General features: G+C 44.2%; 1 protein-coding gene across 1 annotated transcript in view; it reads left to right on the top strand.

Annotated features, from left to right (window-relative positions):
• The window catches only part of pkp3a (plakophilin 3a), a gene marked incomplete at its 5' end in the record, with an annotated part of 76,424 nt that overhangs the window by 11,856 nt on the left and 40,812 nt on the right, over positions 1-23,756 (top strand). Inside the window, 2 exons of the mRNA XM_083762850.1 lie at positions 19,162-19,256; positions 23,193-23,432. Coding sequence (XP_083618976.1) covers positions 19,162-19,256; positions 23,193-23,432 — 335 coding nt within the window. The remainder of the gene's footprint in view (positions 1-19,161; positions 19,257-23,192; positions 23,433-23,756) is intronic.

Raw genomic sequence — 23,756 nt, 5'->3', positions numbered from 1 at the left:
TGTCCTGTCCTGTCTTCAGTGTCCTGTCCTGTCCCGTGTCCTCTAGGACGACTTTACGGACATTCAAAACTTTCTTAAACTAGTATATAGGCTATGATGATTTCTTTTTTCCCCTTCTCTTTTCTTCATAGAAGCATATATTTGTTTGTCTTTAAATGTCATGATGAATTGAAAATGGAGGATGTAAACAAGTATTTTCCTGGTTTTATCCTCGTAGCAGTTTTTGTATTGACTTAATTGTGCTGTCTGTAGGCTAAGTCGTATACCCATTCATTCATTCACAATCTGTTTGTCATTTTCAATCAATCAATCAATCAATCAATCAATCAATCAAACTCTGAGGAGGGCAGGGGCAGTGTGCACACTGTGCAGTGGACAGTGGTGGTGGTGGGGAGAACAAAAGTATACTTGAATGCTTTATTTGAAGTAAATAAGTATCAATATAGAAACACTTCCTCCTGGAACTCAAATGTACTGTTGGTATCACAGATTCACAATGTAGGCTACTTCAAAGTACCATATGTTGTTATGGAGAATGCCCCATATATTCCACACGTTTTCACATGTTGCATTGTGATCGGCTATTATATTTTAAATGGCAGAAATGTATATAGGGCTGGAGTGGTTAAATGTAGGCTAATATGCTTTGTGATAACAATCCAAATCTAGTAACTAGAAACTAAAGTTTTCACATAATTTCAGAAGTGGAGGAAAAGTAAGTTTTCCTCTAAGATGTAGCGGAGTAGAAGTAAAAGTACAGCAATTTGGAAATATTCCGATAAAGTAAAAAAATAACTCGAGATTGTAGCCTACTTGAGTATGCAGTATTTGAGTAAATGTACTTAGTTACTTTCTTTACACCACACTGAGGTGGTGATGGTGGGGGGACGGTCTCTGTATTTAGTCTGCTATTTTATCTGCTATTTTATCCCCCCCCCCCACCTGTAATAATAACATGGATGCGGTTGTGGTGGTTCATGTGGTTAAAATGAGTCTTAATTGTGTTTTGGGGGCCATCATGGTTGGATTGCCGTAGATGGATCTATCCAGAGGTAATAGTTTGGAATGTAACCGCTTTTTCTTCCCCCTTAGGCTGTTTTGGAAATCTTTAGGAAAACAAAAGTAAACCAATTTGAGAAATGCTAGAAATACCCGATCTACAAGCTCACAACAACAATGTATGTCGTCATCACGTGACACCTTGCGAGCTTGTCGATCGGCTATTTTCACTCGACACCGCCATTAAGACAAAGCATTGGTGTAAAGTAACTATAGTACTTAAGCACGTTACTTATGCACAACTTTGACTTACAGTATTTGTACGAATTTCCAATACTTTTACTTGTACTCCACTACATCTCAGCTCCAGATGTAGAACTTTTACTGCACAAAATGTATTTGAAAACTTTAGTTACTTTGTAGATTTGAATTATTTTTTTAACAAAACATACACTAACCACTTCAACCCTATATACATCTCGGGCCATTTTGAAAATAGCCGATCTACAAGCTACAGGGTGTTTCCGCATTACAGTATTCATTGATACTTTTACTGAATTAAAACATTTGAGTTCTATTTCCACCACTGGCCGTGAGAAAGTTGTGCTGAAACACAGCATATGGTTTGTAGCCTATAAACATGTACTGCACGGCCACATTTTGAGGAACTGTGTGTGTGTGTGTGTGTGTGTGTGTGATTCCTGAGCGCTTCTTGGAGTGTGCGTGTGAGATTCCACAGCAGTCAGCGTGTGTGTGTGTGTTCCCATGCTGGGTGGATGAGGATTGATTAGAGCGCTGAGCAGATCCCAGAACAGTTTACAAAGTTCCGACACTAAATGGTGTCAGAAATGGAGAAGAGAGCACAGGTCTTCTTCGCCAGGTCTGGTCGCCTAGCCAGGGCTGTGTCAGTCACAGGGGGGTGCGGTAGCCTATGAATGGTAAATGGTGCATTTATATAGCGCCTTTATCCAAGGCGCTTTACATAGATTGTGCATTACATTCACCCATTCACACACACATTCATACACCGATTGCGGCGGAAGCCATGCAAGGTACCAACCAGCACATCGGGAGCAATTTGGTGTTCAGTGTCTTGCCCAAGGACACTTCGACATGTAGACAGGAGGAGCCGGGATTCGAACCGCCGACCCACGGATCATTGGACGACCTGCTCTACCTCTTGAGCCACAGTCGCCCTGTAGTCGCCTATATTCTCAGTATGCAAGCAAGGCAGCTGTGGGGGGTGGTGTGTGTGTGTGTGCCCGCGTGCGTGTGTGTGGTTGGGGGGCATGTTATTCTGGTTCCACCGAAAAAATCATCCATACATTTTTCCCATAGAGATTTACACATCAATTATTTTAAGCATAGAATCAAGCCATCCAGGATCCTGCATGATTGATGGCCATAAAACCTTTGATTCTCTGAAAACGATAAATTAAATCAAAAAGTTTTATTGGCATGTTTTTTTCTTTCTAAATGTGCCCCTCCCCACCTGGCTTTGGAAGCCAAAAGTGATTGATAACATCTTGATCCCACGACTCCAGCGAGAACATGTAGGTTTGTTTTGAAGAAAAGGGCGCTAAATGGTGGAAAATCTTGTCTGGTGGAAATATTGTGTGTGCGTCCTATATGGAGGGCCTAAGGTTCAAGAGCTATAGAGCGTCACAGTCCTGCCCCCTCGAGAGACCCGGAAAAGAAATCCCTGTTCATTTCGTACGACGCTTAAAAGGTCTTTAAAAGGTTTTGAAATGCCTATGGGAAAAATGCATTGGGACTGCAACGCTCCTTTATTGAAAAATAAACATGTCATCCAGGCCGTTTTACTCATATGGATATGATGAAGAATCAACTGACGGAGATAAAACGCTAATGTTACTGCTGCTGAATTAGTTACATTTTCGCTAGAAGCAGACTGTATCATAATATGAGTGACTGACGGTCGCAAACGACACAGAGACACACCTCCCTGACAACAACGCAGAGACGGCTTGTTTATTTTTGGACCACAACGCTTATATGGGACGATTTCAAGATGAGCCCATGTTATTCAGACAGACAGACAGAGGCTTGTGTTTGACTGACAGAACAGCAACACAAACACTGAAGCCATGTTCTCTCCCACAGCATTCTGTTGTACTTCCTATACCTGCTGCCTGTGAGACGAAGGGTTAATCAGTTACAGGCTTAGACAGGCAGGCCTTTCATCAGAGAGCAAAGGGTTGGGTTTCACTCTCTTTCGTCTGTGTGTGTGAGAGAGAGAGACAGAGAGAGAGAGAGAACTCTGTGGTCGAATGGCTCTTTGTCCGGCTTGGCAGAGTGCCAGACTAATTGTCTAAGTGTGATTGTCGTGCAGGAGAGTCTAAATGAAAGAGTGCTCTGTCATTTAGAGCTCAGGTGTTTTGTGCTACAGCTCTACTAGTCTGTACACATAAGCAGCAGTGAGCTCAGGTTTACACAGGTGGCACAGCTCGCTTCGTTTGGGAGCCTTTTTAGCTCAAGAGAAGAGGTTTTCCCGCGGCAGGAACACGGATTGAGGGCCAGCCTGATGAATCAAGCCTCTCCACTTGCTTCTAGTATACAATGTAGCCTACGCTCGCAGACGCACACGCACGCACACACACGCACACACACACACACACACACACACACACACACACACACACACACACACACACACACACACACACACACACACGTGGTGTTTGTCATACCTTATGTTTGATGACTTTGTTCAACTTAGTAAGCCTTAGGGGCCGCCGTACACACTATTGAAACGAAATCGCTCTCTCTGCGTTCCGGGGGGAGAGGGGGGACTGCAGGGGAGCTCGCAATTCATTTTCAAAGGGAGTCACTGGGTTTCAACAGAGCAGCTCTGCTCCATGGGGGGGGGGGGGGGGGGGGGGGTGAAACACTGAAATTCGTTTTAATAGTGTGCAGTGCGCCTTACCGAGCCACGAGGCCTCCATAGGGGCAGGGGCCTATACTCACTATAGCGTGAGGCAGCTTGATGCTGAGTGCAATGCATAGTCTTTGGTATGACCCCGGTCGGGGATCGAACCCAGACCCTCCCAGTTGCAGGGCGGACACTCTAACCACAAGGCCACTAAGCTGGTCTCTCTTTGGGCCGATTCATACTCCTATTTTACCGCTGTAGTGCCGAAATGATTTCGGCTCGTCAAAAATTTTCAGTAGCACCGAAGAGCCGACTTTAGGACGGTACCTGCCCCCCCCGAACCTCAAATGACGTCACATTGTACATTGTACTCTACAGAGCCGAAGCGACTTTTATTCGGCTCTAAAATAGGAGTATGAATCACGCCTTTGTTTAACTCACTACTTGTTAAGCTATTTGATGTGAGAACCATGTTTAAGCCCTGTATGGGTTTCCTTTATCACCTGCACTTATTTCTGTTTTTTTTAATAACGTTACCTGTTTGTACAGTTTTTTACTGTACGAATACATAAAACCCAAAACTAAATAAAACAAAAACTAAATAATTTAAAAAACCATTGTGTTTGCCGTTAACACAGTGTGGGTGCAATTACTTTTTCAGTACGAGCTTCCATTATGTGTTGTTTTTTTTAGGAAATGGAGAACAAGAAAAACGGGTCAGATATTCAAATGTTTCTGATAAGAGAGCGCGGTGAAATAATCCATACACATCACAGTAGTACTGTAGGTCGGATATCCAAAACAAGGCAGTGGTATGAGGCCCTTAAACCAACAGCATGTATAGTACTAGCAGAAACACGAGGTGCAGCAATAGATTTGAGGCCATTGTAAACGGCATGCTGTTTTGTTTTTCGGAGTTTAAGCAGTGGTCCTCCTCCTCAAATGAGCCCCTGTAAATAACATTTCCATCTGGGGCACAGTGGTGCAGTGACTGACTGCAGTCGGTATAGCGCCGTCACATCACAGAGCTAGAATGTCCTGGGTTCGATTCCCGCTGTGGGCGCTGGGGGGGGGGGGGGGGCGTGTCCTCTCCTCTCGGGGCGTGTCCTCTCCTCTCCTCCCTGGGTTTGGTTGGCAAAAGGGACTTTCTGTGTGTAAGCTGTGCAGTGTCGAGTCTGATGTATATGATATGGGATTGATTTATTGCGACCGAAGGTCCCAGATAACTGTGAAACCTTGCGTTTTTGTTGCGTTGCGTCTCGTCACGTCATGTAGTCTCACTGTCACTGACAATCGTTACTCACAATATTGTGCCCAGGTCTCGTGACATCACTATGACATTATCAGGGAAATTAAGCCCATACACGGGAATGTGATCCTTCCCCATCCATTCTTCCTCTTCGACGTCTCCCTTTTGACCGATACCTGTCCTTTTAAACTCTAGACGGGCCTTTTGACTGATACCTGTCCTTTTAAACTCTAGACGGGCCCGCCCCAAAGTTATTTGTGCAGCCGCGCCCGGCAGCCCACAAAAAACTACTTGGCATATATGCCCTAAACGTGTTTGCCATGATATAGCCTGCTATTTTCAAAAACATTTTAACCCATTTAGACCTGAGACTAGATTCTAGTTCTACAAATGTCTTCTAAATCAGTTTTCTGAAAAAAAAACAATGTTTTTATATCGGTGGTGCTCAAACTTTTTCATGTCAAGGACCCCCAGAATTATCTGCATTTGGCCGTGGACCCCCCATCTGAAAATATGTAGTTCCAGGGACCCCCCCCCCCCCAGAAGCAAAGATATGAGTTAAAAATGTTCGCTGTGAAGGAATATTTAATCAAAGATTTGCGTGAAAAAATGGCAAATAAGTTTAGGGGTAAGAGGTAAGGGCAAGATGTGCCCTTGGTGTACTGTAGGCTGAAAAAGAACGCACTAAGTACAGTTTAACTCGGGTTCGTTGTACTAAATATAGAGAGGTCATATACGTGGTTAAACTGAAGTAACAGTTTGATCAATTCCAAATATTATGTAAAATATGGAGAAATGTTAAAATTATGTTTTTAATCTGGCCACACCCACCGGTTAATTATGTATGCCTGGTTTGCCTGGTGGGTGGTGATGGGTGGTGATCCACCTGAACTGAAGCCGCACCCACAGCGGTTGTTGTATGATAATGGGGTAGGGGAGGGGATGATATTGTGATGTCACTATATCACTGTCATTTGGATTGGGCCTTTTGACCTGGGCCTCGATTGGGCCTTTTGAGAAACCAACAATACACAGAGAAGGCATATTTCAATATTCTTAACTCCATAGACACATACAAAACACCTGGGGGTCTATTAGAGTAATGTTAACTCCATAGACACATACAATACACCTGTGGGTCTATTAGAGTAATGTTAACTCCATAGACACATACAAAACACCTGTGGGTCTATTAGAGTAATGTTAACTCCATAGACACATACAAAACACCTGGGGGTCTATTAGAGTAATGTTAACTCCATAGACGCATACAAAACACCTGGTGGTCTATTAGAGTAATTTTAACTATAGACAGTTAGACACATACAAAAATCACGGCATTCCATCTTGATGTATTCTGAGTCACCTCTGGACTTTTGGAATTTGCAAAACCCTGGTCTAAATAACAATTGTGTGGCGCTGACGGCACATGGCATTTTGACATGTGACATGTTTGCCGTGTGACACAGTTGTTGTGTTGTGTTTTTGTTACATTTGTCTGTCTGTGTAGTTTATGAGCCATAATTCCAGGTTGCACAAGGACATGGTGGATGTCTCGCATAGCAGAATCTTTTTTATTGCTTTTCTTCCCAGTTTGTTCTAGTTTTTTCTTCAGCTCAGCAGCTCTTGTGTAACATCAACATGTACACTCACTGATTTCATTTATTAAGAGGATTTACACCCAAGAAAGCCTATGGCTTGTTTTCAGTTGGGTCCTTCATATTCAATTCATCCAAAGATACAGTATAGGTGATGGGCTTGGATTATTTTTTACAGGGGCCAAGTTCCGCCTGTACGTGCTCTTTTAGAGGAGAGCAAAAGATTCGCACCTCAAACAAACCCGAGGATACCATCTGTCAAAACGTTGTGAAGCTTGCTATAGCTATCCCAATAGCATTCTTTAACCCACTCAGGGCGAGAACCCCTTTTTTGTGAAAATGTGACGCCAATCTTTGAGTATATATGCTTTCCCAGTGAACGCCTCTCTCCTCCCTGGTAGAAAACAGCGGAGAAAACTGACGTCACCATATTGAGAGCGACACCCCTCTAGTCTACACTGTGGTTCACTCCCACTCCTAGACCAAGGACTATTAAAAGCGGTTAGGAAGCGGAGACCGTATATATATATATACGGTGGACCCATGTTGCTCCCTGGAAGGAAAGAAACATGCGCAATGTTGCGGGCTACTGTATATGCAGCCAACACTTCCGCGTTCAGCTTCCTTGGTCTCAACTGCGCATGTTTCTTTCCTTCCAGGGAGCAAACATGGAGTCCACCGTACACGGTCTTCGCTTCCCGTCCTCTTTCAATAGTCCTGGTCCTAGACCAGGACATGTCTCACGTTCCCCCGGGCTTTCCTTTTTTTTAATTTTTTTTAGCTGTAGCGAACGAGAATAAAAGCCTGGGTACCCAGGCTAGCGGTTAAAGAAGACCTGGCAGATGTGTCTGCGACTGTAGCCTACAGTATAGGCCTGCACTCTGTGTGACTGTGTCTGACTTGACGCCAACACAAACCCATGGGCCATACTAACGCAATGTCACAATAACATGACTGTGGCTTGTGGCTTTTTTTAGAGGAAGCACCAAAACAGCATTCCCAAAAACACTCTACCCATCCTATCAACCATGCCCATGACACACCCATACACACCCATATACTAGCAGCCTAGGGCGCGCACGCACACACACACACACACACGCACACGCACACGCACACCAACCAGAGGATACGGGAGCGGGGGGAGCTAACCTCTAAATGTCTATAATGTCCTAAACCCGAATCGATGCCTAATTGTGTGAACCTGAATCCACTTCCATTTCTCTCGTGAGAAATGGAAGGACAATTTCTCAAATTCTTTGCGGTGACATTTATCCCTCGAAAGCATTGTGATACATTGTGTACACATACAGCACATGCGCATGCACGCACGCACGCACGCAAACAAACCTGCACCCAAATGCGTGCACACACACACACGCGCGCACGCTACAGCGGTCCAGATTGCCCTCTGGCGTGTGGCTGTGAGTGAGGAGTGGATAACAACACAGCGTGCAGAACAAGTCATAACAGAGCTGGAGAGAAAGACGTTTACACTCACGGTGTTGGAAGTGCTTTCTTCACACTCCCTGACCCCCGAGCATCTTGTCACCTTAACCCATTAAAGACCTGAGACCAGATGAGATTCTATACAAAATGTCTTCCGAACCCCCGACAGTTTTCTGGAGAAAAAAAAAACGTCTCAGTGGTGGCAATGCTGCTCATCACACCTTTTCATGTCAAGGACCCACAGAATGATCTGTATTTGGCCACGGGCGGACCGCGGACGTACCCCCATCTGAAAATATGTTGTTCCAGAAGCAAATATTTGAATTTTTTAGTTTAGTTTTATAATTATTTATCCCACGATTTTGTAACCCATTTTTCACCCCTGTGTCAATTACCTAATGTGATCCTGGGCTCTACACTCCCTCCGCCAACCTGGGGAGAGCAACGGACTTGAACTCATGCTTCCTTCTTTGCATGAGGAGTCCAAGTTGCTCCTTGACACCTGACAGGAGTTTCCCTGCGCCTGATGGAGGGGAAAGGAACTGGTTGGAATAATAACGTGTTCCTTCCACGGGCTACGTCCAACCAGTTCCTTTCCCCTCCATCAGACGCAGGGAAACTCCTGTCAGGTGTCAAGGAGCAACTTAGACTCCTCATGCAAAGGCTGGCCAGGGGGAGGCATATTAGAGACCAGAATTAATATTTGAGTTTAAAACGTTCACTGTGAAGCTCGTACAGAGCGGCACTCTGTGAATGGGTTTACACACACTTCTGGTAAATGGTAAATGGTAAATGGTGCATTTATATAGCGCCTTTATCCAAGGCGCTTTACAGAGATTGTGCATTACATTCACCCATTCACACACACATTCATACACCGATGGCAGCGGAAACCATGCAAGGCACCAACTAGCACATCGGGAGCAATTAGGGGTTCAGTGTCTTGCTCAAGGACACTTCGACAGTAACTCTGGGGGAGCCCGGGTTCGAACTGGCAACCTTACAGTTACCATCCAGGCACTCTACCCCTGAGCCACCACCGCCGCCATCTGGGTTGGGAACCATGTGTGGGTTGTGTGGTTGTGTGGACGCATTGTTATGCCCCTTAGTTTTTTATTTCCTACATTTGTTTTCTATAATAATAATAATTATTATTTCAAAACCTTAAGTAAAAAAAAAAAAAAGCAAATCTTTTCATGAATTATAAACTAAATTCAAGGATTCCCCCACCCCAGTAAATAAAATAATAATCTAACAAATTCCATAGAACAAAAATATTTAAGCGATAGTGAACATAGCAGATCTACAAGCTCACAGCGCCACATTGTGAGCTTGTAGATCTGCTTAATTTCCGTTTTGGGTCCCGGGCTAAAACGTTTGGGAACCACTGCCTTAACACACTGAGACCCGGGGCTGAAGATCGTAGATAAAAAAAAGAAAACATCATTTTATTCACGCTATGAGCTTGTAGATCTTCTATTTTAGAAAAAAATATTTGTGCAAATCTTTTGTGTGTGTGTGTGTGTGTGTGTGTGTGTGTGTGTGTGTGTGTGTGTGTGTGTGTGTGTGTGTGTGTGTGTGTGTGTGTGTGTGTGTGTGTGTGTGTGTGTGTGTGTGTGTGTGTGTGTGTGTGTGTGTGTGTGTGTGAGCGTGTGCGTGCGTGCGTGCGCGTATATACATGCATGTATATATATTAGAGCTGGGACTCGATTAAAAAAAATAATCTAATTAATCTAGATTAATCGCATTTTAATCGCATATTTGACCCGAGAACAGTGAGAAAGCAATTTTTTCAAATGGATTTTGGTATACTAGTGAATCAATGAATAGTGAATACATAAGTTTAAGCAATAAAACATTGTTTTTGTAGTAATAGGGGTAATAATTCTTTATTGAATAATTGCACACAACTGTGCTGTAATCCACACTACCATCGGATAGCCTTTTAAATCCTATTTCCAATCCATGGGGACAAGCAAAGTGATCTCAGCGGCTTCCCCCAGTCTGGTGAACTGTCTGCGGTTTCTGGTGGTGTTATTGTCTGAAGAGGACACGGACACTTGGTGCGCAGGTCCGTCTGAAAACTGTCCAGTGACAACGTTCCGCGGTGAAAAAAATAGTGCGATTAAAATGCGTTAATTTTTTTAATGCATAAATTTTTCTGTAGTTAATTAATCGTAATTAATCGCAATTAGTCCCGGCCCTAATATATATATATATATATATATATATATATATATATATATATATATATAAAATAAATAAATAATAATAATTTCGGCGGATGTGAAAATAGTACTACAACGTAGCTTTTTCAGAAAACTGTTAGGATTTGATTATGAAGACATTTGTAGAATCTGCCTCAGGTCTTTAATGGGTTAACAAAACAGACTTCAGCGTCTGTTCAGGTGTGTGTGCGCGTGTGTGTGTGTGTGCGAGAGAGAGTCAGGGTGTGGCAGGGAAGTGTTTTTTTATTTCTGTTGCTGGCGAGCTCTCTGACTGCACCGACCGGTTTAATACCTATCCCCTACAGCTCTCACACACACACACACACACACACACACACACACACACACACACACACACACACACACACACACACACACACACACACACACACACACACACACACACACACACACACACACACACACACACACACACACACACACACACACACACACGCACGCACAGAACACACACACACCTGGTGAGACACTCCCTTTTGATCTGGCAAAGTTTCCATCAATTATTCACTCATTTTTATCTTTGAAGTGTGTTGAAGTCTTCTAACAGTTTAGTAGGAGTATGTACAGTTATGTACAGTTATTTTCTTCCTGGATTTGTTCACAGCAGAGCAGAGCAGATTAAAGGCTGTTTGTCTCCATAAGCTTGCTGTGGTTTGGTTTATAGTTACTGACGCAGTAGATTTGTATTATTAAATTAATTGTACTTAGCTACGTTCCACCAGTGCATTTGAGGAAGCTTGTCTTTCACTCCCCAACGCTGCAAGGCAAGGCGGTATACCGTTAGGGCCAGGTTGTTTGTATTGTAGCTCATTGTCAACAACCACATATTTAACCCATTTAGACCTGAGGACGATTCTACGAAATGGGTTTTCTGAAAAACCCTCATGTTTCTATATCAGTGGTTCTCAAACATTTTCATGTCGAGGAGGACCCCCCGAAAATATGTTGTTCCAGCCAGGGACCCCCTCCTCCCCAGAACCAAAGATTTGAGTTAAAAAAAAAAGTTCGCTCTGAAAGAATATATATTCAAAGATTTGCGCCCAAATCCCCCCCCCACGCTGTGCGCACCGCAACCTAACATGCTCCTTCGGTCACCATTAAGGCGTCTTGCTGGTTTGAATGGCTGCAGGCAAATAAGTCCATACAAAACTGATCAAAAAGGTGGATTAAAAACAATGAAAACATAACTCGGGCAACTCTCAAATCGCAGGTAAAGTGTTCTACAATGAATTAACTCGGGGCAACTCATGAATAGAAGTCAAAGTGTTAATAAACAACAACAACAGTAGTTTGTTGACATAACTACTTTGACACACGGGGAGTGTATAAGCAGGGCTCATCCCCATGCTTATGGGTCTGTAACTCTCTCTCTGAGAGTGAACAAGTGGAACCAAACGGACCCTTATGGGTCTGTAACTCTCTCTCTGAGAGTGAGCAAGTGGAACCAAACGGACCCTTATGGGTCTGTAACTCTCTCTCTGAGAGTGAACAAGTGAAACCAAATGGAACCTTATGGGTCTATAACTGTCTCTCTCTGAGAGTGAACAAGTGGAACCAAATGGTCCCTTATGGGTCTGTAACTCTCTCTCTGAGAGTGAACAAGTGAAACCAAATGGACCCTTATGGGTCTGTAACTCTCTCTCTGAGAGTGAACAAGTGGAACCAAATGGACCCTTATGGGTCTGTAACTCTCTCTCTGAGAGTGAACAAGTGAAACCAAATGGACCCTTATGGGTCTGTAACTCTCTCTCTGAGAGTGAACAAGTGGAACCAAACGGACCCTTATGGGTCTGTAACTCTCTCTCTGAGAGTGAGCAAGTGGAACCAAATGGACCCTTATGGGTCTGTAACTCTCTCTCTGAGAGTGAACAAGTGAAACCAAATGGAACCTTATGGGTCTGTAACTGTCTCTCTCTGAGAGTGAACAAGTGGAACCAAATGGTCCCTTATGGGTCTGTAACTCTCTCTCTGAGAGTGAACAAGTGAAACCAAATGGACCCTTATGGGTCTGTAACTCTCTCTGAGAGTGAACAAGTGGAACCAAACGGACCCTTATGGGTCTGTAACTCTCTCTGAGAGTGAACAAGTGGAACCAAATAGGACGCCTATTAAGGGCCAATTTGCTCAGAATTAAGCCATAATATGGGTCAATTTTAAATCTCAGACCTATATTATAGGTCTGATATTTAAAAGAAAGTCTTCTAAATCATGACCGTTTTCTGAAAAACCTCATGTTTCTATATCAGTAGCCTCGATACCCAGGCTTTCATTTCGTCTGCGCGAAAGATGAAAGCCTGGAAAAAGCCATGGGCTGAACCAGTCTAAAAGTGGGAGTCAACCCTTCCGCGTAGGCGTCGCTCTAAATTATGTGACGTAGCGCTGCACTAGGGGGGAGAGGAGGGGCCGGGGGTGACGGACAGATCGATGAGATCCAATCAGGGTGCGCGTTTTTCTGAGCCGCGGCCCTCCCATCTAGGCCAGAAATGTCTCTGCTTAGGTCAGGCTACTATATCAGTGGTGCTCAATATTTCACGTCAAGGACCCCACAAATTATGTAATTGGCCTCCGACCCCACCACCCATCTGAAAATATGTTGTTTCAGGGACCCCCCCCCCCACACCACCAGAATCAACGATTTGAGTTCAAAACGGTCACTGTGAAAGAATTTGCTCACAACGATTTGCTCACATTTTAATGATAAAAAAAGCAGATCTACAAGCACAGAGTGCCGCACTACGAGCTTGTAGATCTGCAATTTTTCAATAGCCAAAGTATAACATAATCCTTAAAACACCAAAAGGTGTTTTCCGTCCTGAATGAATTAAGGGGGTCTTTGCAAATAAAACACTTTAGAACCACTAGCGGTAGTTGGACTCATAATGTGCCTTATAGTCAGTGTCACAGTAAATCACTGTCATAATATATTCTGTATGACAGCTGCACATCATTTAGTGACTTTTTAAAGGAATTGCCATGGGCACACTTCCCTTGCAGAGTAGACACACTTCCCAGACATTTGCTCTCTTGCTTTTTTTTTGTATTATATATTAGCAACATTTTGTTGCTTAGTTTTTTATATATTAGCCTTTTATTGGTCTCATTATTTAGTCTTTCCTGTTCTTGCTTTGAGCTTCTCAGTAAGGCCTCACTCACACCTAAAGACTGTCCAACAGTTTGAAGACTTAAGGCCTATTCATAGTCTGGATTTTTCGGTGGTGAGGTGACCACCGCTCCGGTGGTGAGCTGACCACCTGAGCTGAACTAACGTTGAGCGGTGGTGAGTAAAAACAGAGAGAAGGGCTGGAGCGGTGGCGGTGGTTTGCTCTTCACCGCGACTCGTGACGTCATGTTGTAGTTCGGTGGTCACCCCACCACCGTAAATCCAGACTATGTATGAGCCTTAAGTTCCAGCTGAACTTAGGCCTCACTCACTCAAGACACACTCGTGTCCGGTGTCTTTTCTATGTATCATGGCCGCCTCAATGCATTTCCAATGGGAGTCACGTATGGTTTGAAGACACAACCTTGTTGCATGGGTGTGAGGGCAGAAGACAGCCATGCAACAAGGTTGAGTTTGAGTTTGAATGGTTGTGTCAGGAAGCCATGTGACTCCCATTGGAAATGCATTGAGGCGGCCATCAAGGTTCGAGGTTTCCTTATTTTGTCTCCCGAAGGGGAAATTTGTCTTGGACCCCAAGGACCCGCCCTGCAGCATACAGATGCAATACAAGACAACAAAGGCACACAGTGACCCGTACAACATTAAAATACCACACACCACCATAAACTATAGTGCAAAAGAGGAGAAAAACATCACCTCAAAACCTTAAAACACCTACCCTGTCTGCCCTCTGCAAGGACTCTGTTAAGAAGTGTGATTGACAGAGGGACAACGAAAACGTTTCATTGAATGGCTCTAGAGAGACTTGAATGTCTCTTTATTGACATACCGAAGCAAGCAGCACATTCTAACCCTGACCGCTAATTACGCACGTTGCATTATTACACATATTGCACATACTAGTAGAGTAGTACACAGTAGTTATTGTCGTATTGATGCCAGCAGTGATACTATTAACCCATTTTGACCTGAGAATGATTCTACAAATGCCTTCTAAATCCTGACAGTTTTCTGGAAAAAAAACCCATGTTTCAATGTCAGTGGTTCTCAAACATGTTCATGTCAAGGAGCCCCAGAATTATAATTGGCCGCCTGCAACCCCCATTTGAAAAGATGACGTTCCAGGGAACAAAGATTTGAGTTAAAAACTTTGTCTCTGAAATCATATAGGATATTGAAAGATTTTCACGATTTTTCAAAAATAGCAGACCTACCACCGAGTGCTACTATGTGCTTGTAGATCTGCTTTCGATGGCTAAAGTATAACAATGCTTAAAACACCAAAAGGGGTTTCCGCCCAAAAGGGGTTAATAATAAATAATAAGCCATGAAGCTGTGTGTTGCGCAACCCTGGCAGCCTGTGGCATTGTTTGAATAAGTGAAGCCTGGGTAGAATAGGCAGCAGTACTGTGTTGCTCTATCTATCTGTAAAGATAACGATGTGGCCATACTGTGTACACATTGATGACTTGCAAATTAGGCATTTTAACCCATTTAGACCTGAGCTCGATTCTACAAAATGTCTTCTAAATCATGAGTTTTCTGAGAAAAAAAAGCACCCTTATGTCAGTGGTGCTCAAACTATTTCATGTCAAGGACCCCCTCCGACCCCCATCTGAAAACATTGTAGTTCCAGGCAGGGACCCCTACCCAGAAGAAAAGATTTGAGTTGAAAACGTTCGCTGCCTGAAAAGAATATATTCAAAGATTTGCGCCACATTTTCAAGACTTTTCAAAAATGGCAGACCTATCTATACAAGCTCGTAGCGCGGCACGTAGATCTGCTATTTTTCAATAGCTAAAGCATAACATAATGCTTGAAACACCAAAACAAAATGTGATGACACCCCGGAGGGTTCAATAACAAAAACATGGGTAATATTAGGCCTATATGACATCACGACATTTAATAGCAACTTAAGTAATAAGCCCCCCCCCCCTAAACCTATTTCTAACCCTGTTCTCAGTAAAACAAAATAAACAATACAAGAACCGCGGCACCGAGCTGTGTGTGTGTGTGTGTGTGTGTGTGTGTGTGTGTGTGTGTGTGTGTGTGTGTGTGTGTGTGTGTGTGTGTGTGTGTGTGTGTGTGTGTGTGTGTGTGTGTGTGTGTGTGTGTGTGTGTGTGTGTGTGTGTGTGTGTGTGTGTGTGTGTGTGTGTGTGTGTGTCACAGAGTATAAACGCTCACTCTGTGCCTGTCATGAATGATTACGACATTTTAAGGTGACAAATTAATTGGCATTACACTGAGATAACTGTGATGTGATCTTGGTGGTTGAACGTTCACTTCAGACGGGTCTGATTTTATATTTGTAAATGGCTTATCTACAGCCAAATTACAAGCTTACAGCGTGTCACAAAGTGACAGTTTTGTAATCATTGTGATACGCCTATCGGGGTGGAGATTATGGGATGGGGCACGCACGCACGCAATGCCCGGGATTCGAACGTGGGTCTCCTGTGTGGGATAAACAAACATCTTCTTAACCACTAAGCCAAAGGGAATTCTCTGTGACTCGGGGGAGATATATTTTTAGGTCATCAGGCTGAGGCTGTGAATGTGAGCCACTCTGTCACACACACACACACACACACACACACACACACACACACACACACACACACACACACACACACACACACACACACACACACACACAAGCGCGTACGCACACACGCACATATAGACATAGATTTACTGCACATGCATACCTTGACCTAGTTTCGACAAACATGCAGACATACCCTGGCCATTTGTCATTCTTCCTTGGTCTTTTGTTGTTTTTTAAAATGTAGGTAGCGGTAGTTTCAATTTACAGCATGTTATTTCAATAGTACAATGGTTTAGATTGATGCTAGATTCTTGGTTTAAATTATGAACTATAGGAATAGGATCATAGAATGCAGAGAGACAGTGTAGTGTCTCAGTAAACTATAGAGCACCGAAGTCCTGACGTAACTCGCTCATCCCTTCGATTCCCCTGGTTCGCGGAAATAATTTCTCTATGTAGAATAACATGGGGTGATCTTAATATCGTCTACTATAAGCGTTGTGGTCCAAAAATAAACAAGCTGTCTCGGCGTTATTGTCAGGGAGGTGTCTCTGTATCGTTTGCGACAGTCAGTCACTCATATATGATACAGTCTGCTTCTAGCGAAAATCTAACTAATTCAACAGCAGTAACATTAGCGTTTTCTCTCAGTCAGTTGATTCTTCATATCCATATGAGTGAAGCGGCCGGGATGACATGTTCATTTTTCAAACACAGTTCTTATATGAAGCAATCTAAAAATCCTCCTATGGCGATTTCAATGCAACTAAACAAATACATGAACCTGGGGACTGACGCCCTCTACTGAAAGTGACGTCAGACTTCGGTGCTCTATAGGATCATAGAATGCAGAGAGACAGTGTAGTGTCTCAGTAAACTATAGGATCATAGAATGCAGAGAGACAGTGTAGTGTGTCAGTAAACTATAGGATCATAGAATGCAGAGAGACAGTGTAGTGTCTCTGTTTCGCCTCAGTGCTGATGCAATCTCTCTTGCTTTACACACTGCCCTGGTACATCTAGAAAAGAAAAGCTCTTATGTCAGACTACTGTTCATAGACTATAGTTCCGCATTTAACACTATTGTACCATCTAAATTAGTGTTGAAACTCAGTGGCCTTGGTGTGGGCAGCTCCATCTGTAACTGGCTATTTGGTTTTCTGACGGGTAGGCCCCAGTGTGTTCGCATAGGAGAGAGAAGCTCATCCACAATTCTCACCAGAACCGGTGCGCCCCAAGGCTGCTGCCTCAGTCCTCTGCTGTACAGCTTGTTTGATTGTGTCACCAGATACGAGAATAACATCATAATTAAATTTGCGGATGATACCACAGTGATCGGACTAATAACCGACGGTGATGAGAGGGCCTATAGGAGGGAGATAGAGGATCTAACTCTATGGTGCGATAACAACAACCTCTCACTTAACACCAATAAGACCAAAGAAATCATTGTAGACTTTAGGAAGTCCAAAGGTATCCACACCCCCATTTCCATCAAAGGGTCATCTGTCGACATAGTTGATAACTTTACATTCCTGGGCATACATATCACAGACACATTCACATGGTCACTCAACAACGAGTACATCCTCAAGAAGGCGCAGCAGCGACTGTACTTTCTGAGGCGCCTTAAAAAATTTGGCTTAAGTACAAAAGGACTAGTGAACTTTTATCGCTGTATAATTGAAAGTGTCTTAACTGGCTGTATCACAGTGTGGTACGGTAACACGACCGCTCAGGATTGCAAGAGGTTGCAGAGGACCATTAAAACAGCAGCTAAAATCATCGGCACTACAGAATTACCCAATCTCCATAACATCTACACCACTCGCTGTATGAAAAAAGCCCATAACATCATGGAAGACACCAGCCACCCCGCAAATACCCTGTTCAAACTACTCCCCTCCAAAAAACGCTACCAGAGCATCAAATCTCGTACCACCCGTCTCAGTAACAGTTTTTACCCCCAGGCAGTCAGGCTGCTGAACAGCTGACCTTGTAACTGTATTGCACTTCACTTCACTTGCACTTTTCTTTTCCTGTTTTTGTCTTTTCTTGCACTATAGATGTTTGTTTATGTCCTGTGTATGTAAGACTGAGAGTGCTCTGAGCAAAATAAATTTCATTGTATGAATACTCTGTATCTATACAAATGACAAATAAACCTGAACCTGAACCTGAACCTGTGAGTGTCTCTGTGCTGAGACTAGACTAGACCCAACTGGTCTGCTGGAATCTCTGAGGTGATTTAGCATTTGGAAGTAAGGTATCACGTGCAACTGCAGCTTCAAGCAGCTCTGGTGTGATGTGATTAAATGTACCCTCGCGTCATACGTTGCTATTTTTCTTATACCTTAACTCCTCTGTAGCCATGCCCGAGATAAACAAGATTAATTTACCTTTGCACAGGTAGCCAGGGACGAGATCCAGAGATTTGATGAATTAGCGTTAATCCAGAGTTTAAAAAAAGATGAACAAAGGGGCCCGGGGAACAAAGTTTCGGCCTGACGATGTATTAACCCATTCTGGGCGGGAACCCCTGTTTGTGTTCTAAGCATTATGTTATGCTTTAGCTATTGAAAAATTGCTATTTTTGAAAAATCGTGAAAGTGAGGCAAAGAATCTTTGAATATATATTCTTTCCGCGTGTTTTTAACTCAAATCTTTGCTACTGGGGGAAGGGGGGGGTGAACATATTTTCAGACGGGGGTCGGCGGATAATTACATATATTTATGGCCTTCCTTGACATGAAACTGCCGGTCTGTATTAATACAATATTAGGAATACAAACAAAGTAAAAGTAAACAACAAAAGAGCTGCATTGGCATGAGAGAACATACGTTTACTTTACATTGTGAAAATGCAATAAAAATGTTGTAAACCGAGCTATGTCACATTGTGTCGTTTACATGTTATACAGGGTATAAACAATAAAGCAAATTTTTGCAGTCGCTTTGGGACAAATATCTTCCATGTCTAAATCTCTCTCTCTCTCTCTCTCTCTCTCTCTCTCTCTCTCTCTCTCTCTCTCTCTCTCTCCCCCCTCCAGAATATGGAGGTTCTTCTACCACAAAGTTCCAGACCTACAACCCAGGGTTCACCTCCAAGTCCTCCTACATGTACACAGGCTCCCGCCCCGCCATGGTCAGTACACACACACACACACACACACACACACACACACACACACACACACACACACACACACACACACACACACACACACACACACACACACACCTCCAAGTTCTCCTACATGTACCCAGCCTCCCGACACGGGCCCGTCATGGTGTGTGTGTGTGCGTGCGTGCGTGCGTGCGTGCATGATGTGATATGTCGTACAAGGCTGTGACAACCTCACCCAGGCTCCAGATTCCTTCTCTCCAGTGTCATTTTGTCAGCTCAGTACAGACCTATAAACACATGTTGTTTTACTCATGGATTGAAGTTCTCATTTGGATTCCATATTAGAAGCCAGTCTTCTGTGAAAGCATTGCGACTTTTCAGGGCTGGAAAAGCCTGCAGTTTCTATTAGCTTGGATTCCCCATCGATGATGTCACTGGTGGACGGGTTTCTGAACGGCCCACAGCCCGATGATGTCACTGGTGGACGGGTTTCTGAACTACCCGCAGCCCTCCTATGAGACATCACAGACCCATCGATGATGTCACTGGTGGACGGGTGAACTGCCCACAGCCCTCCTATGAGACATCACAGACCCATCGATGATGTCACTGGTGGACGGGTTTCTGAACCTCCCACAGCCCTCCTATGAGACACAGACTGAGTGGGAAATGTGGCATTTTATCATGATTATTAGTGAGGACCAATTATATGAAGATAGGTTGAAAAGTGTTGAAGGGGTCCTTTAATTGTCATACTAATAATTGCGATCCATGATTGTAATTGTGTTTTGGCACCTAAGACTGACTAAATATCAGTAGAGGGCGCAAATCCACGGGTTCATGCACTTTTTATTTGCATTGTAATCCCCATAGGGGAGTTTTAGATCGCCTCATATAAGAACTGTGTTTGAAAAATAAACATGTCATCCAGGCCGTTTCATGGATATGAAGAATCAACTATTGTTACTGCTACTGATAAAACAATTCTTCCCCTTCTTTTTGAGGGTGTCAAAAAAAGTTTGGAACCCCTGATGTAGATGATTAACAATAATTGTAACTCTTGAGAGTTAATAAGGGTCCATTTGGTTACTGACTCCATCTTTTAAATGAGGAACACTGGTGGTCCCTGGACTTCGAATTGATCACCATAGCAACCCCAGCCTGATTAGGTAAATTCCCAACACCTGCTAAATCCTCCAAACCTGTATCTTGATTGGATTCAATCTCCACTCACACTCCTCTCAGTCATGCAGCCACACAGACACATCCCAGGCACACTTTGGTAGGCCTATAGCCCTGTCCTGTTTCGATGACAATATTGCCTTTCCGACAGATTTTCATAAAAAAAAAGAACAAGAAAAAAAATATTAGATTATTAATTTTCATAATCGATTTCGGGTCCTATTAACGATAATCGATTAATCGATTAATCGGACCCATCCCTAATTTCAAGATGACCCCATGTTATTCTCCATAGAGAAATGACTTCCGTGAACCAGGGAATGAGCGAGTGACGTCGGGACTTCGGAGCTCTATTCATTCATCTTAGTCATCATCTGCTATTTCAACTTTTTTCCTAATGTACAAACATTTTTCAACGTGGAAACGTTGTGATTTATCTCAAATAATAGCGATTAGACGATTATGTAATAACGGTGTCTGGCCTAAATGTGAAGATGCCGTCATCAGCATTGTGTCCATGTTGTTGCAACAGCTTCATTCAGCTGCGTTGGGGTCGGAAGGGGACATTTTGAGGTGGAGAATAAAAGTGTTTGATTTTAAAATTCCAGGGGTACTGATTTACTCGCAAACATCTGTGGATAACTTTGTATGCCAGCTCCCTAGAGGCCAAGGAAAAACCTTTGCCTGGAATTTTTCACATCTGCTCTTTATAGCGCCACCAGGAGGCCGACATATGTAAAACACATTTTCTAATATTACTCCGTCATGTGATCAAAACGGGTTTGTTTGATTTCTCATAATCCACCCTCATTGGCTAGGATTGGCTTCTAAACCTTTCAGGAGTACCCGTACCCGTTTTGTACAAACCTCCACTTGACAGTTTTCAAATCAGCCTCAACAGGCCAAGACGTGTCACACACACACACACACACACACACACACACACACACACACACACACACACACACACACACACACACACACACACACACACACACATACGTTTATATTGCTCCTAAAGATTTTGCCAAACATCACACACACACTCCTATCCTCCTGGTGAAGACCTTTTTCTAGTTGTTACTGTACAATACTTATTATTACTTATTTGCGCCGCCCTCGTTGAAAACAATGTATTTCAAACCCCAGCTTGTGCCTCTCCAGGCTGCATGAACATCGTTCAAGTGCTCGGTTTTCTGCCCCCTCAATGTTGTAACGCTTCCATTAGATGGCTGAGGGACAGTGAGGAACGGCAACAAACTGGAGCAGTAAGCAGTTTGATGGCCGCTAATTGTTTAATCCAGTGTTCCACCGCGCGTAAAACGCTATACCCGACATTTGTTTAATGCGTTTAATTCGCCTTTTTAATAATAACTAAAAAGAAACAGCGGATTTATCCGGGACCTGATGACGAGGCTGTCGCGTTATGATGACGAAACCGGAAAACAAGTCATCATCTGGGCTGCTAGGGCTTCTGGGAAATTGAGCTCAATGTAAGTGAACAGGGGGTTTGTTTGGACTACAATGCCTCATGGAGGCGGATCCTGTAGCGCTGGTGCTGATGATCATAACATGCCGACGGATTTTCATCGTTGAAAGCTGCAAATACTTCAGCGTATGCTCTAAACTTCTAAAGGTAAAAAACAATCTCGGCAGCGTAGAATATTTGATTAAATAGCGGGTAACGAGTTTCACGGAGTCAAACTGTTAAGCGCCCAGTACTCCTCTGGTCATTATAATGTCCCTGTCCTCTTGTCCTCTGTCCCCCGTGGGCACGGCCCATGTCCCAGTACTCCTCTGGTCATTATAATGTCCCTGTCCTCTTGTCCTCTGTCCCCCGTGGGCACGGCCCATGTCCCAGTACTCCTCTGGTCATTATAATGTCCCTGCCCTCTTGTCCTCTGTCCCCCGTGGGCACGGCCCATGTCCCAGTACTCCTCTGGTCATTATAATGTCCCTGTCCTCTTGTCCTCTGTCCCCCGTGGGCACGGCCCATGTCCCAGTACTCCTCTGGTCATTATAATGTCCCTGTCCTCTTGTCCTCTGTCCCCCGTGGGCACGGCCCATGTCCCAGTACTCCTCTGGTCATTGTACTGTCCTCTTGTCCTCTTGTCGGCCTTGTAGGGCGGCTGTGGCTCAGGAGGTAGAGCAGGTCGTCCAATGATCCTTGGGCCGGCGGTTCGAATCCCGGCTCCTCCTCCTGTCCACATGTCGAAGTGTCCTTGGGCAAGACACTGAACCCTACATTGCCTCCAATGAGTCGGTCGGTGTGAGCTCGCCACCATTGGTGTGTGAATGTGGGATGTGAGGACGCTGGCGTCGACTGTTCGCCGCTTCACCTCCCAATGTATGAATGAATGAATGGCCCATCGTAAAGCGCTTTGAGCACTTGGCGCGTGGAAGGAACACGTTATTCCAACCAGTTCCTTTCCCCTCCATCAGGCGTCCCGGCTGGCCAGGGGGAGGCAGTTTAGTGACCAGGATTACTGCATGTTTTTTGTGAGGGTACCTACCCTAGGGGACACGGGAAGAACATGCAAACTCCACACAGAAAGGCCCTTTTGCCAACCCCGCCTTCGGGTATGGGCACTGATGACGCGGAGGAGGAAACACGCCACCAGCACCCACAGCGCCCCGAGCGGGAATCGAACCCAGGACCTTCTAGCTGTGAGGCGACAGCACTACCAACTGTGCCACAAGAATGCAATTCATTATTAAAAATGCAATTAATTATTGTCCTCTTGTCCGTCATCTCCCCCCCCCCCCCCCCAGGCCCGGCCCATGTCCCAGTACTCCTCGGGTATGTCCGGAGGCTACACGTCTCGCTCGGCGGTGGACTTAAACCAGCTGAGGATGAGTACGGTGGGAGGAGGAGGAGGTGGAGGTTACCACACCTCCATCAGACAGCAGGGTGGAGGAGGAGGCTACACCACCCGTCTCAACGCTGATACCCTGTCCCTGCACTCCATGAGACAGCCACAGTTCCAGGTCAATTACTTTTTTTATTCTGGGGCGGGTACCCCTTTTGGTGTTTTTTTTAAGCATTAGGTTATGCTTTAGCAGTTGTTGAAAAAGCTATTTTTTTAAAAATTGTGATAATGTTGGGCGCAGATCTTTGAATATATATTCTTTCAGAGCGAACTTCTTTTTTTAACTCAAATCTTTGCTTCGGGGGGCGTCCCTGGAACGACATATTTTCAGATGCGGGGGTCGGCGGCCAAATACATATACTTCTAGGGGTCCTTGACATGGAATAGGTTGAACACCACTGAAACATAGGGTTCTTCCGAAAACTGTCAGGATTTAGAAGACATTTGTAGAATCGACCTCGGGGTC

The sequence above is a fragment of the Protomyctophum parallelum genome, assembly GCF_964188405.1.
Source record: "Protomyctophum parallelum genome assembly, chromosome: 4".
Classification (NCBI taxonomy): Eukaryota; Metazoa; Chordata; class Actinopteri; order Myctophiformes; family Myctophidae; genus Protomyctophum; species Protomyctophum parallelum.
Note: the sequence above shows the minus strand (reverse complement) of the source record. Positions and strands in the feature narration are given on the sequence as shown.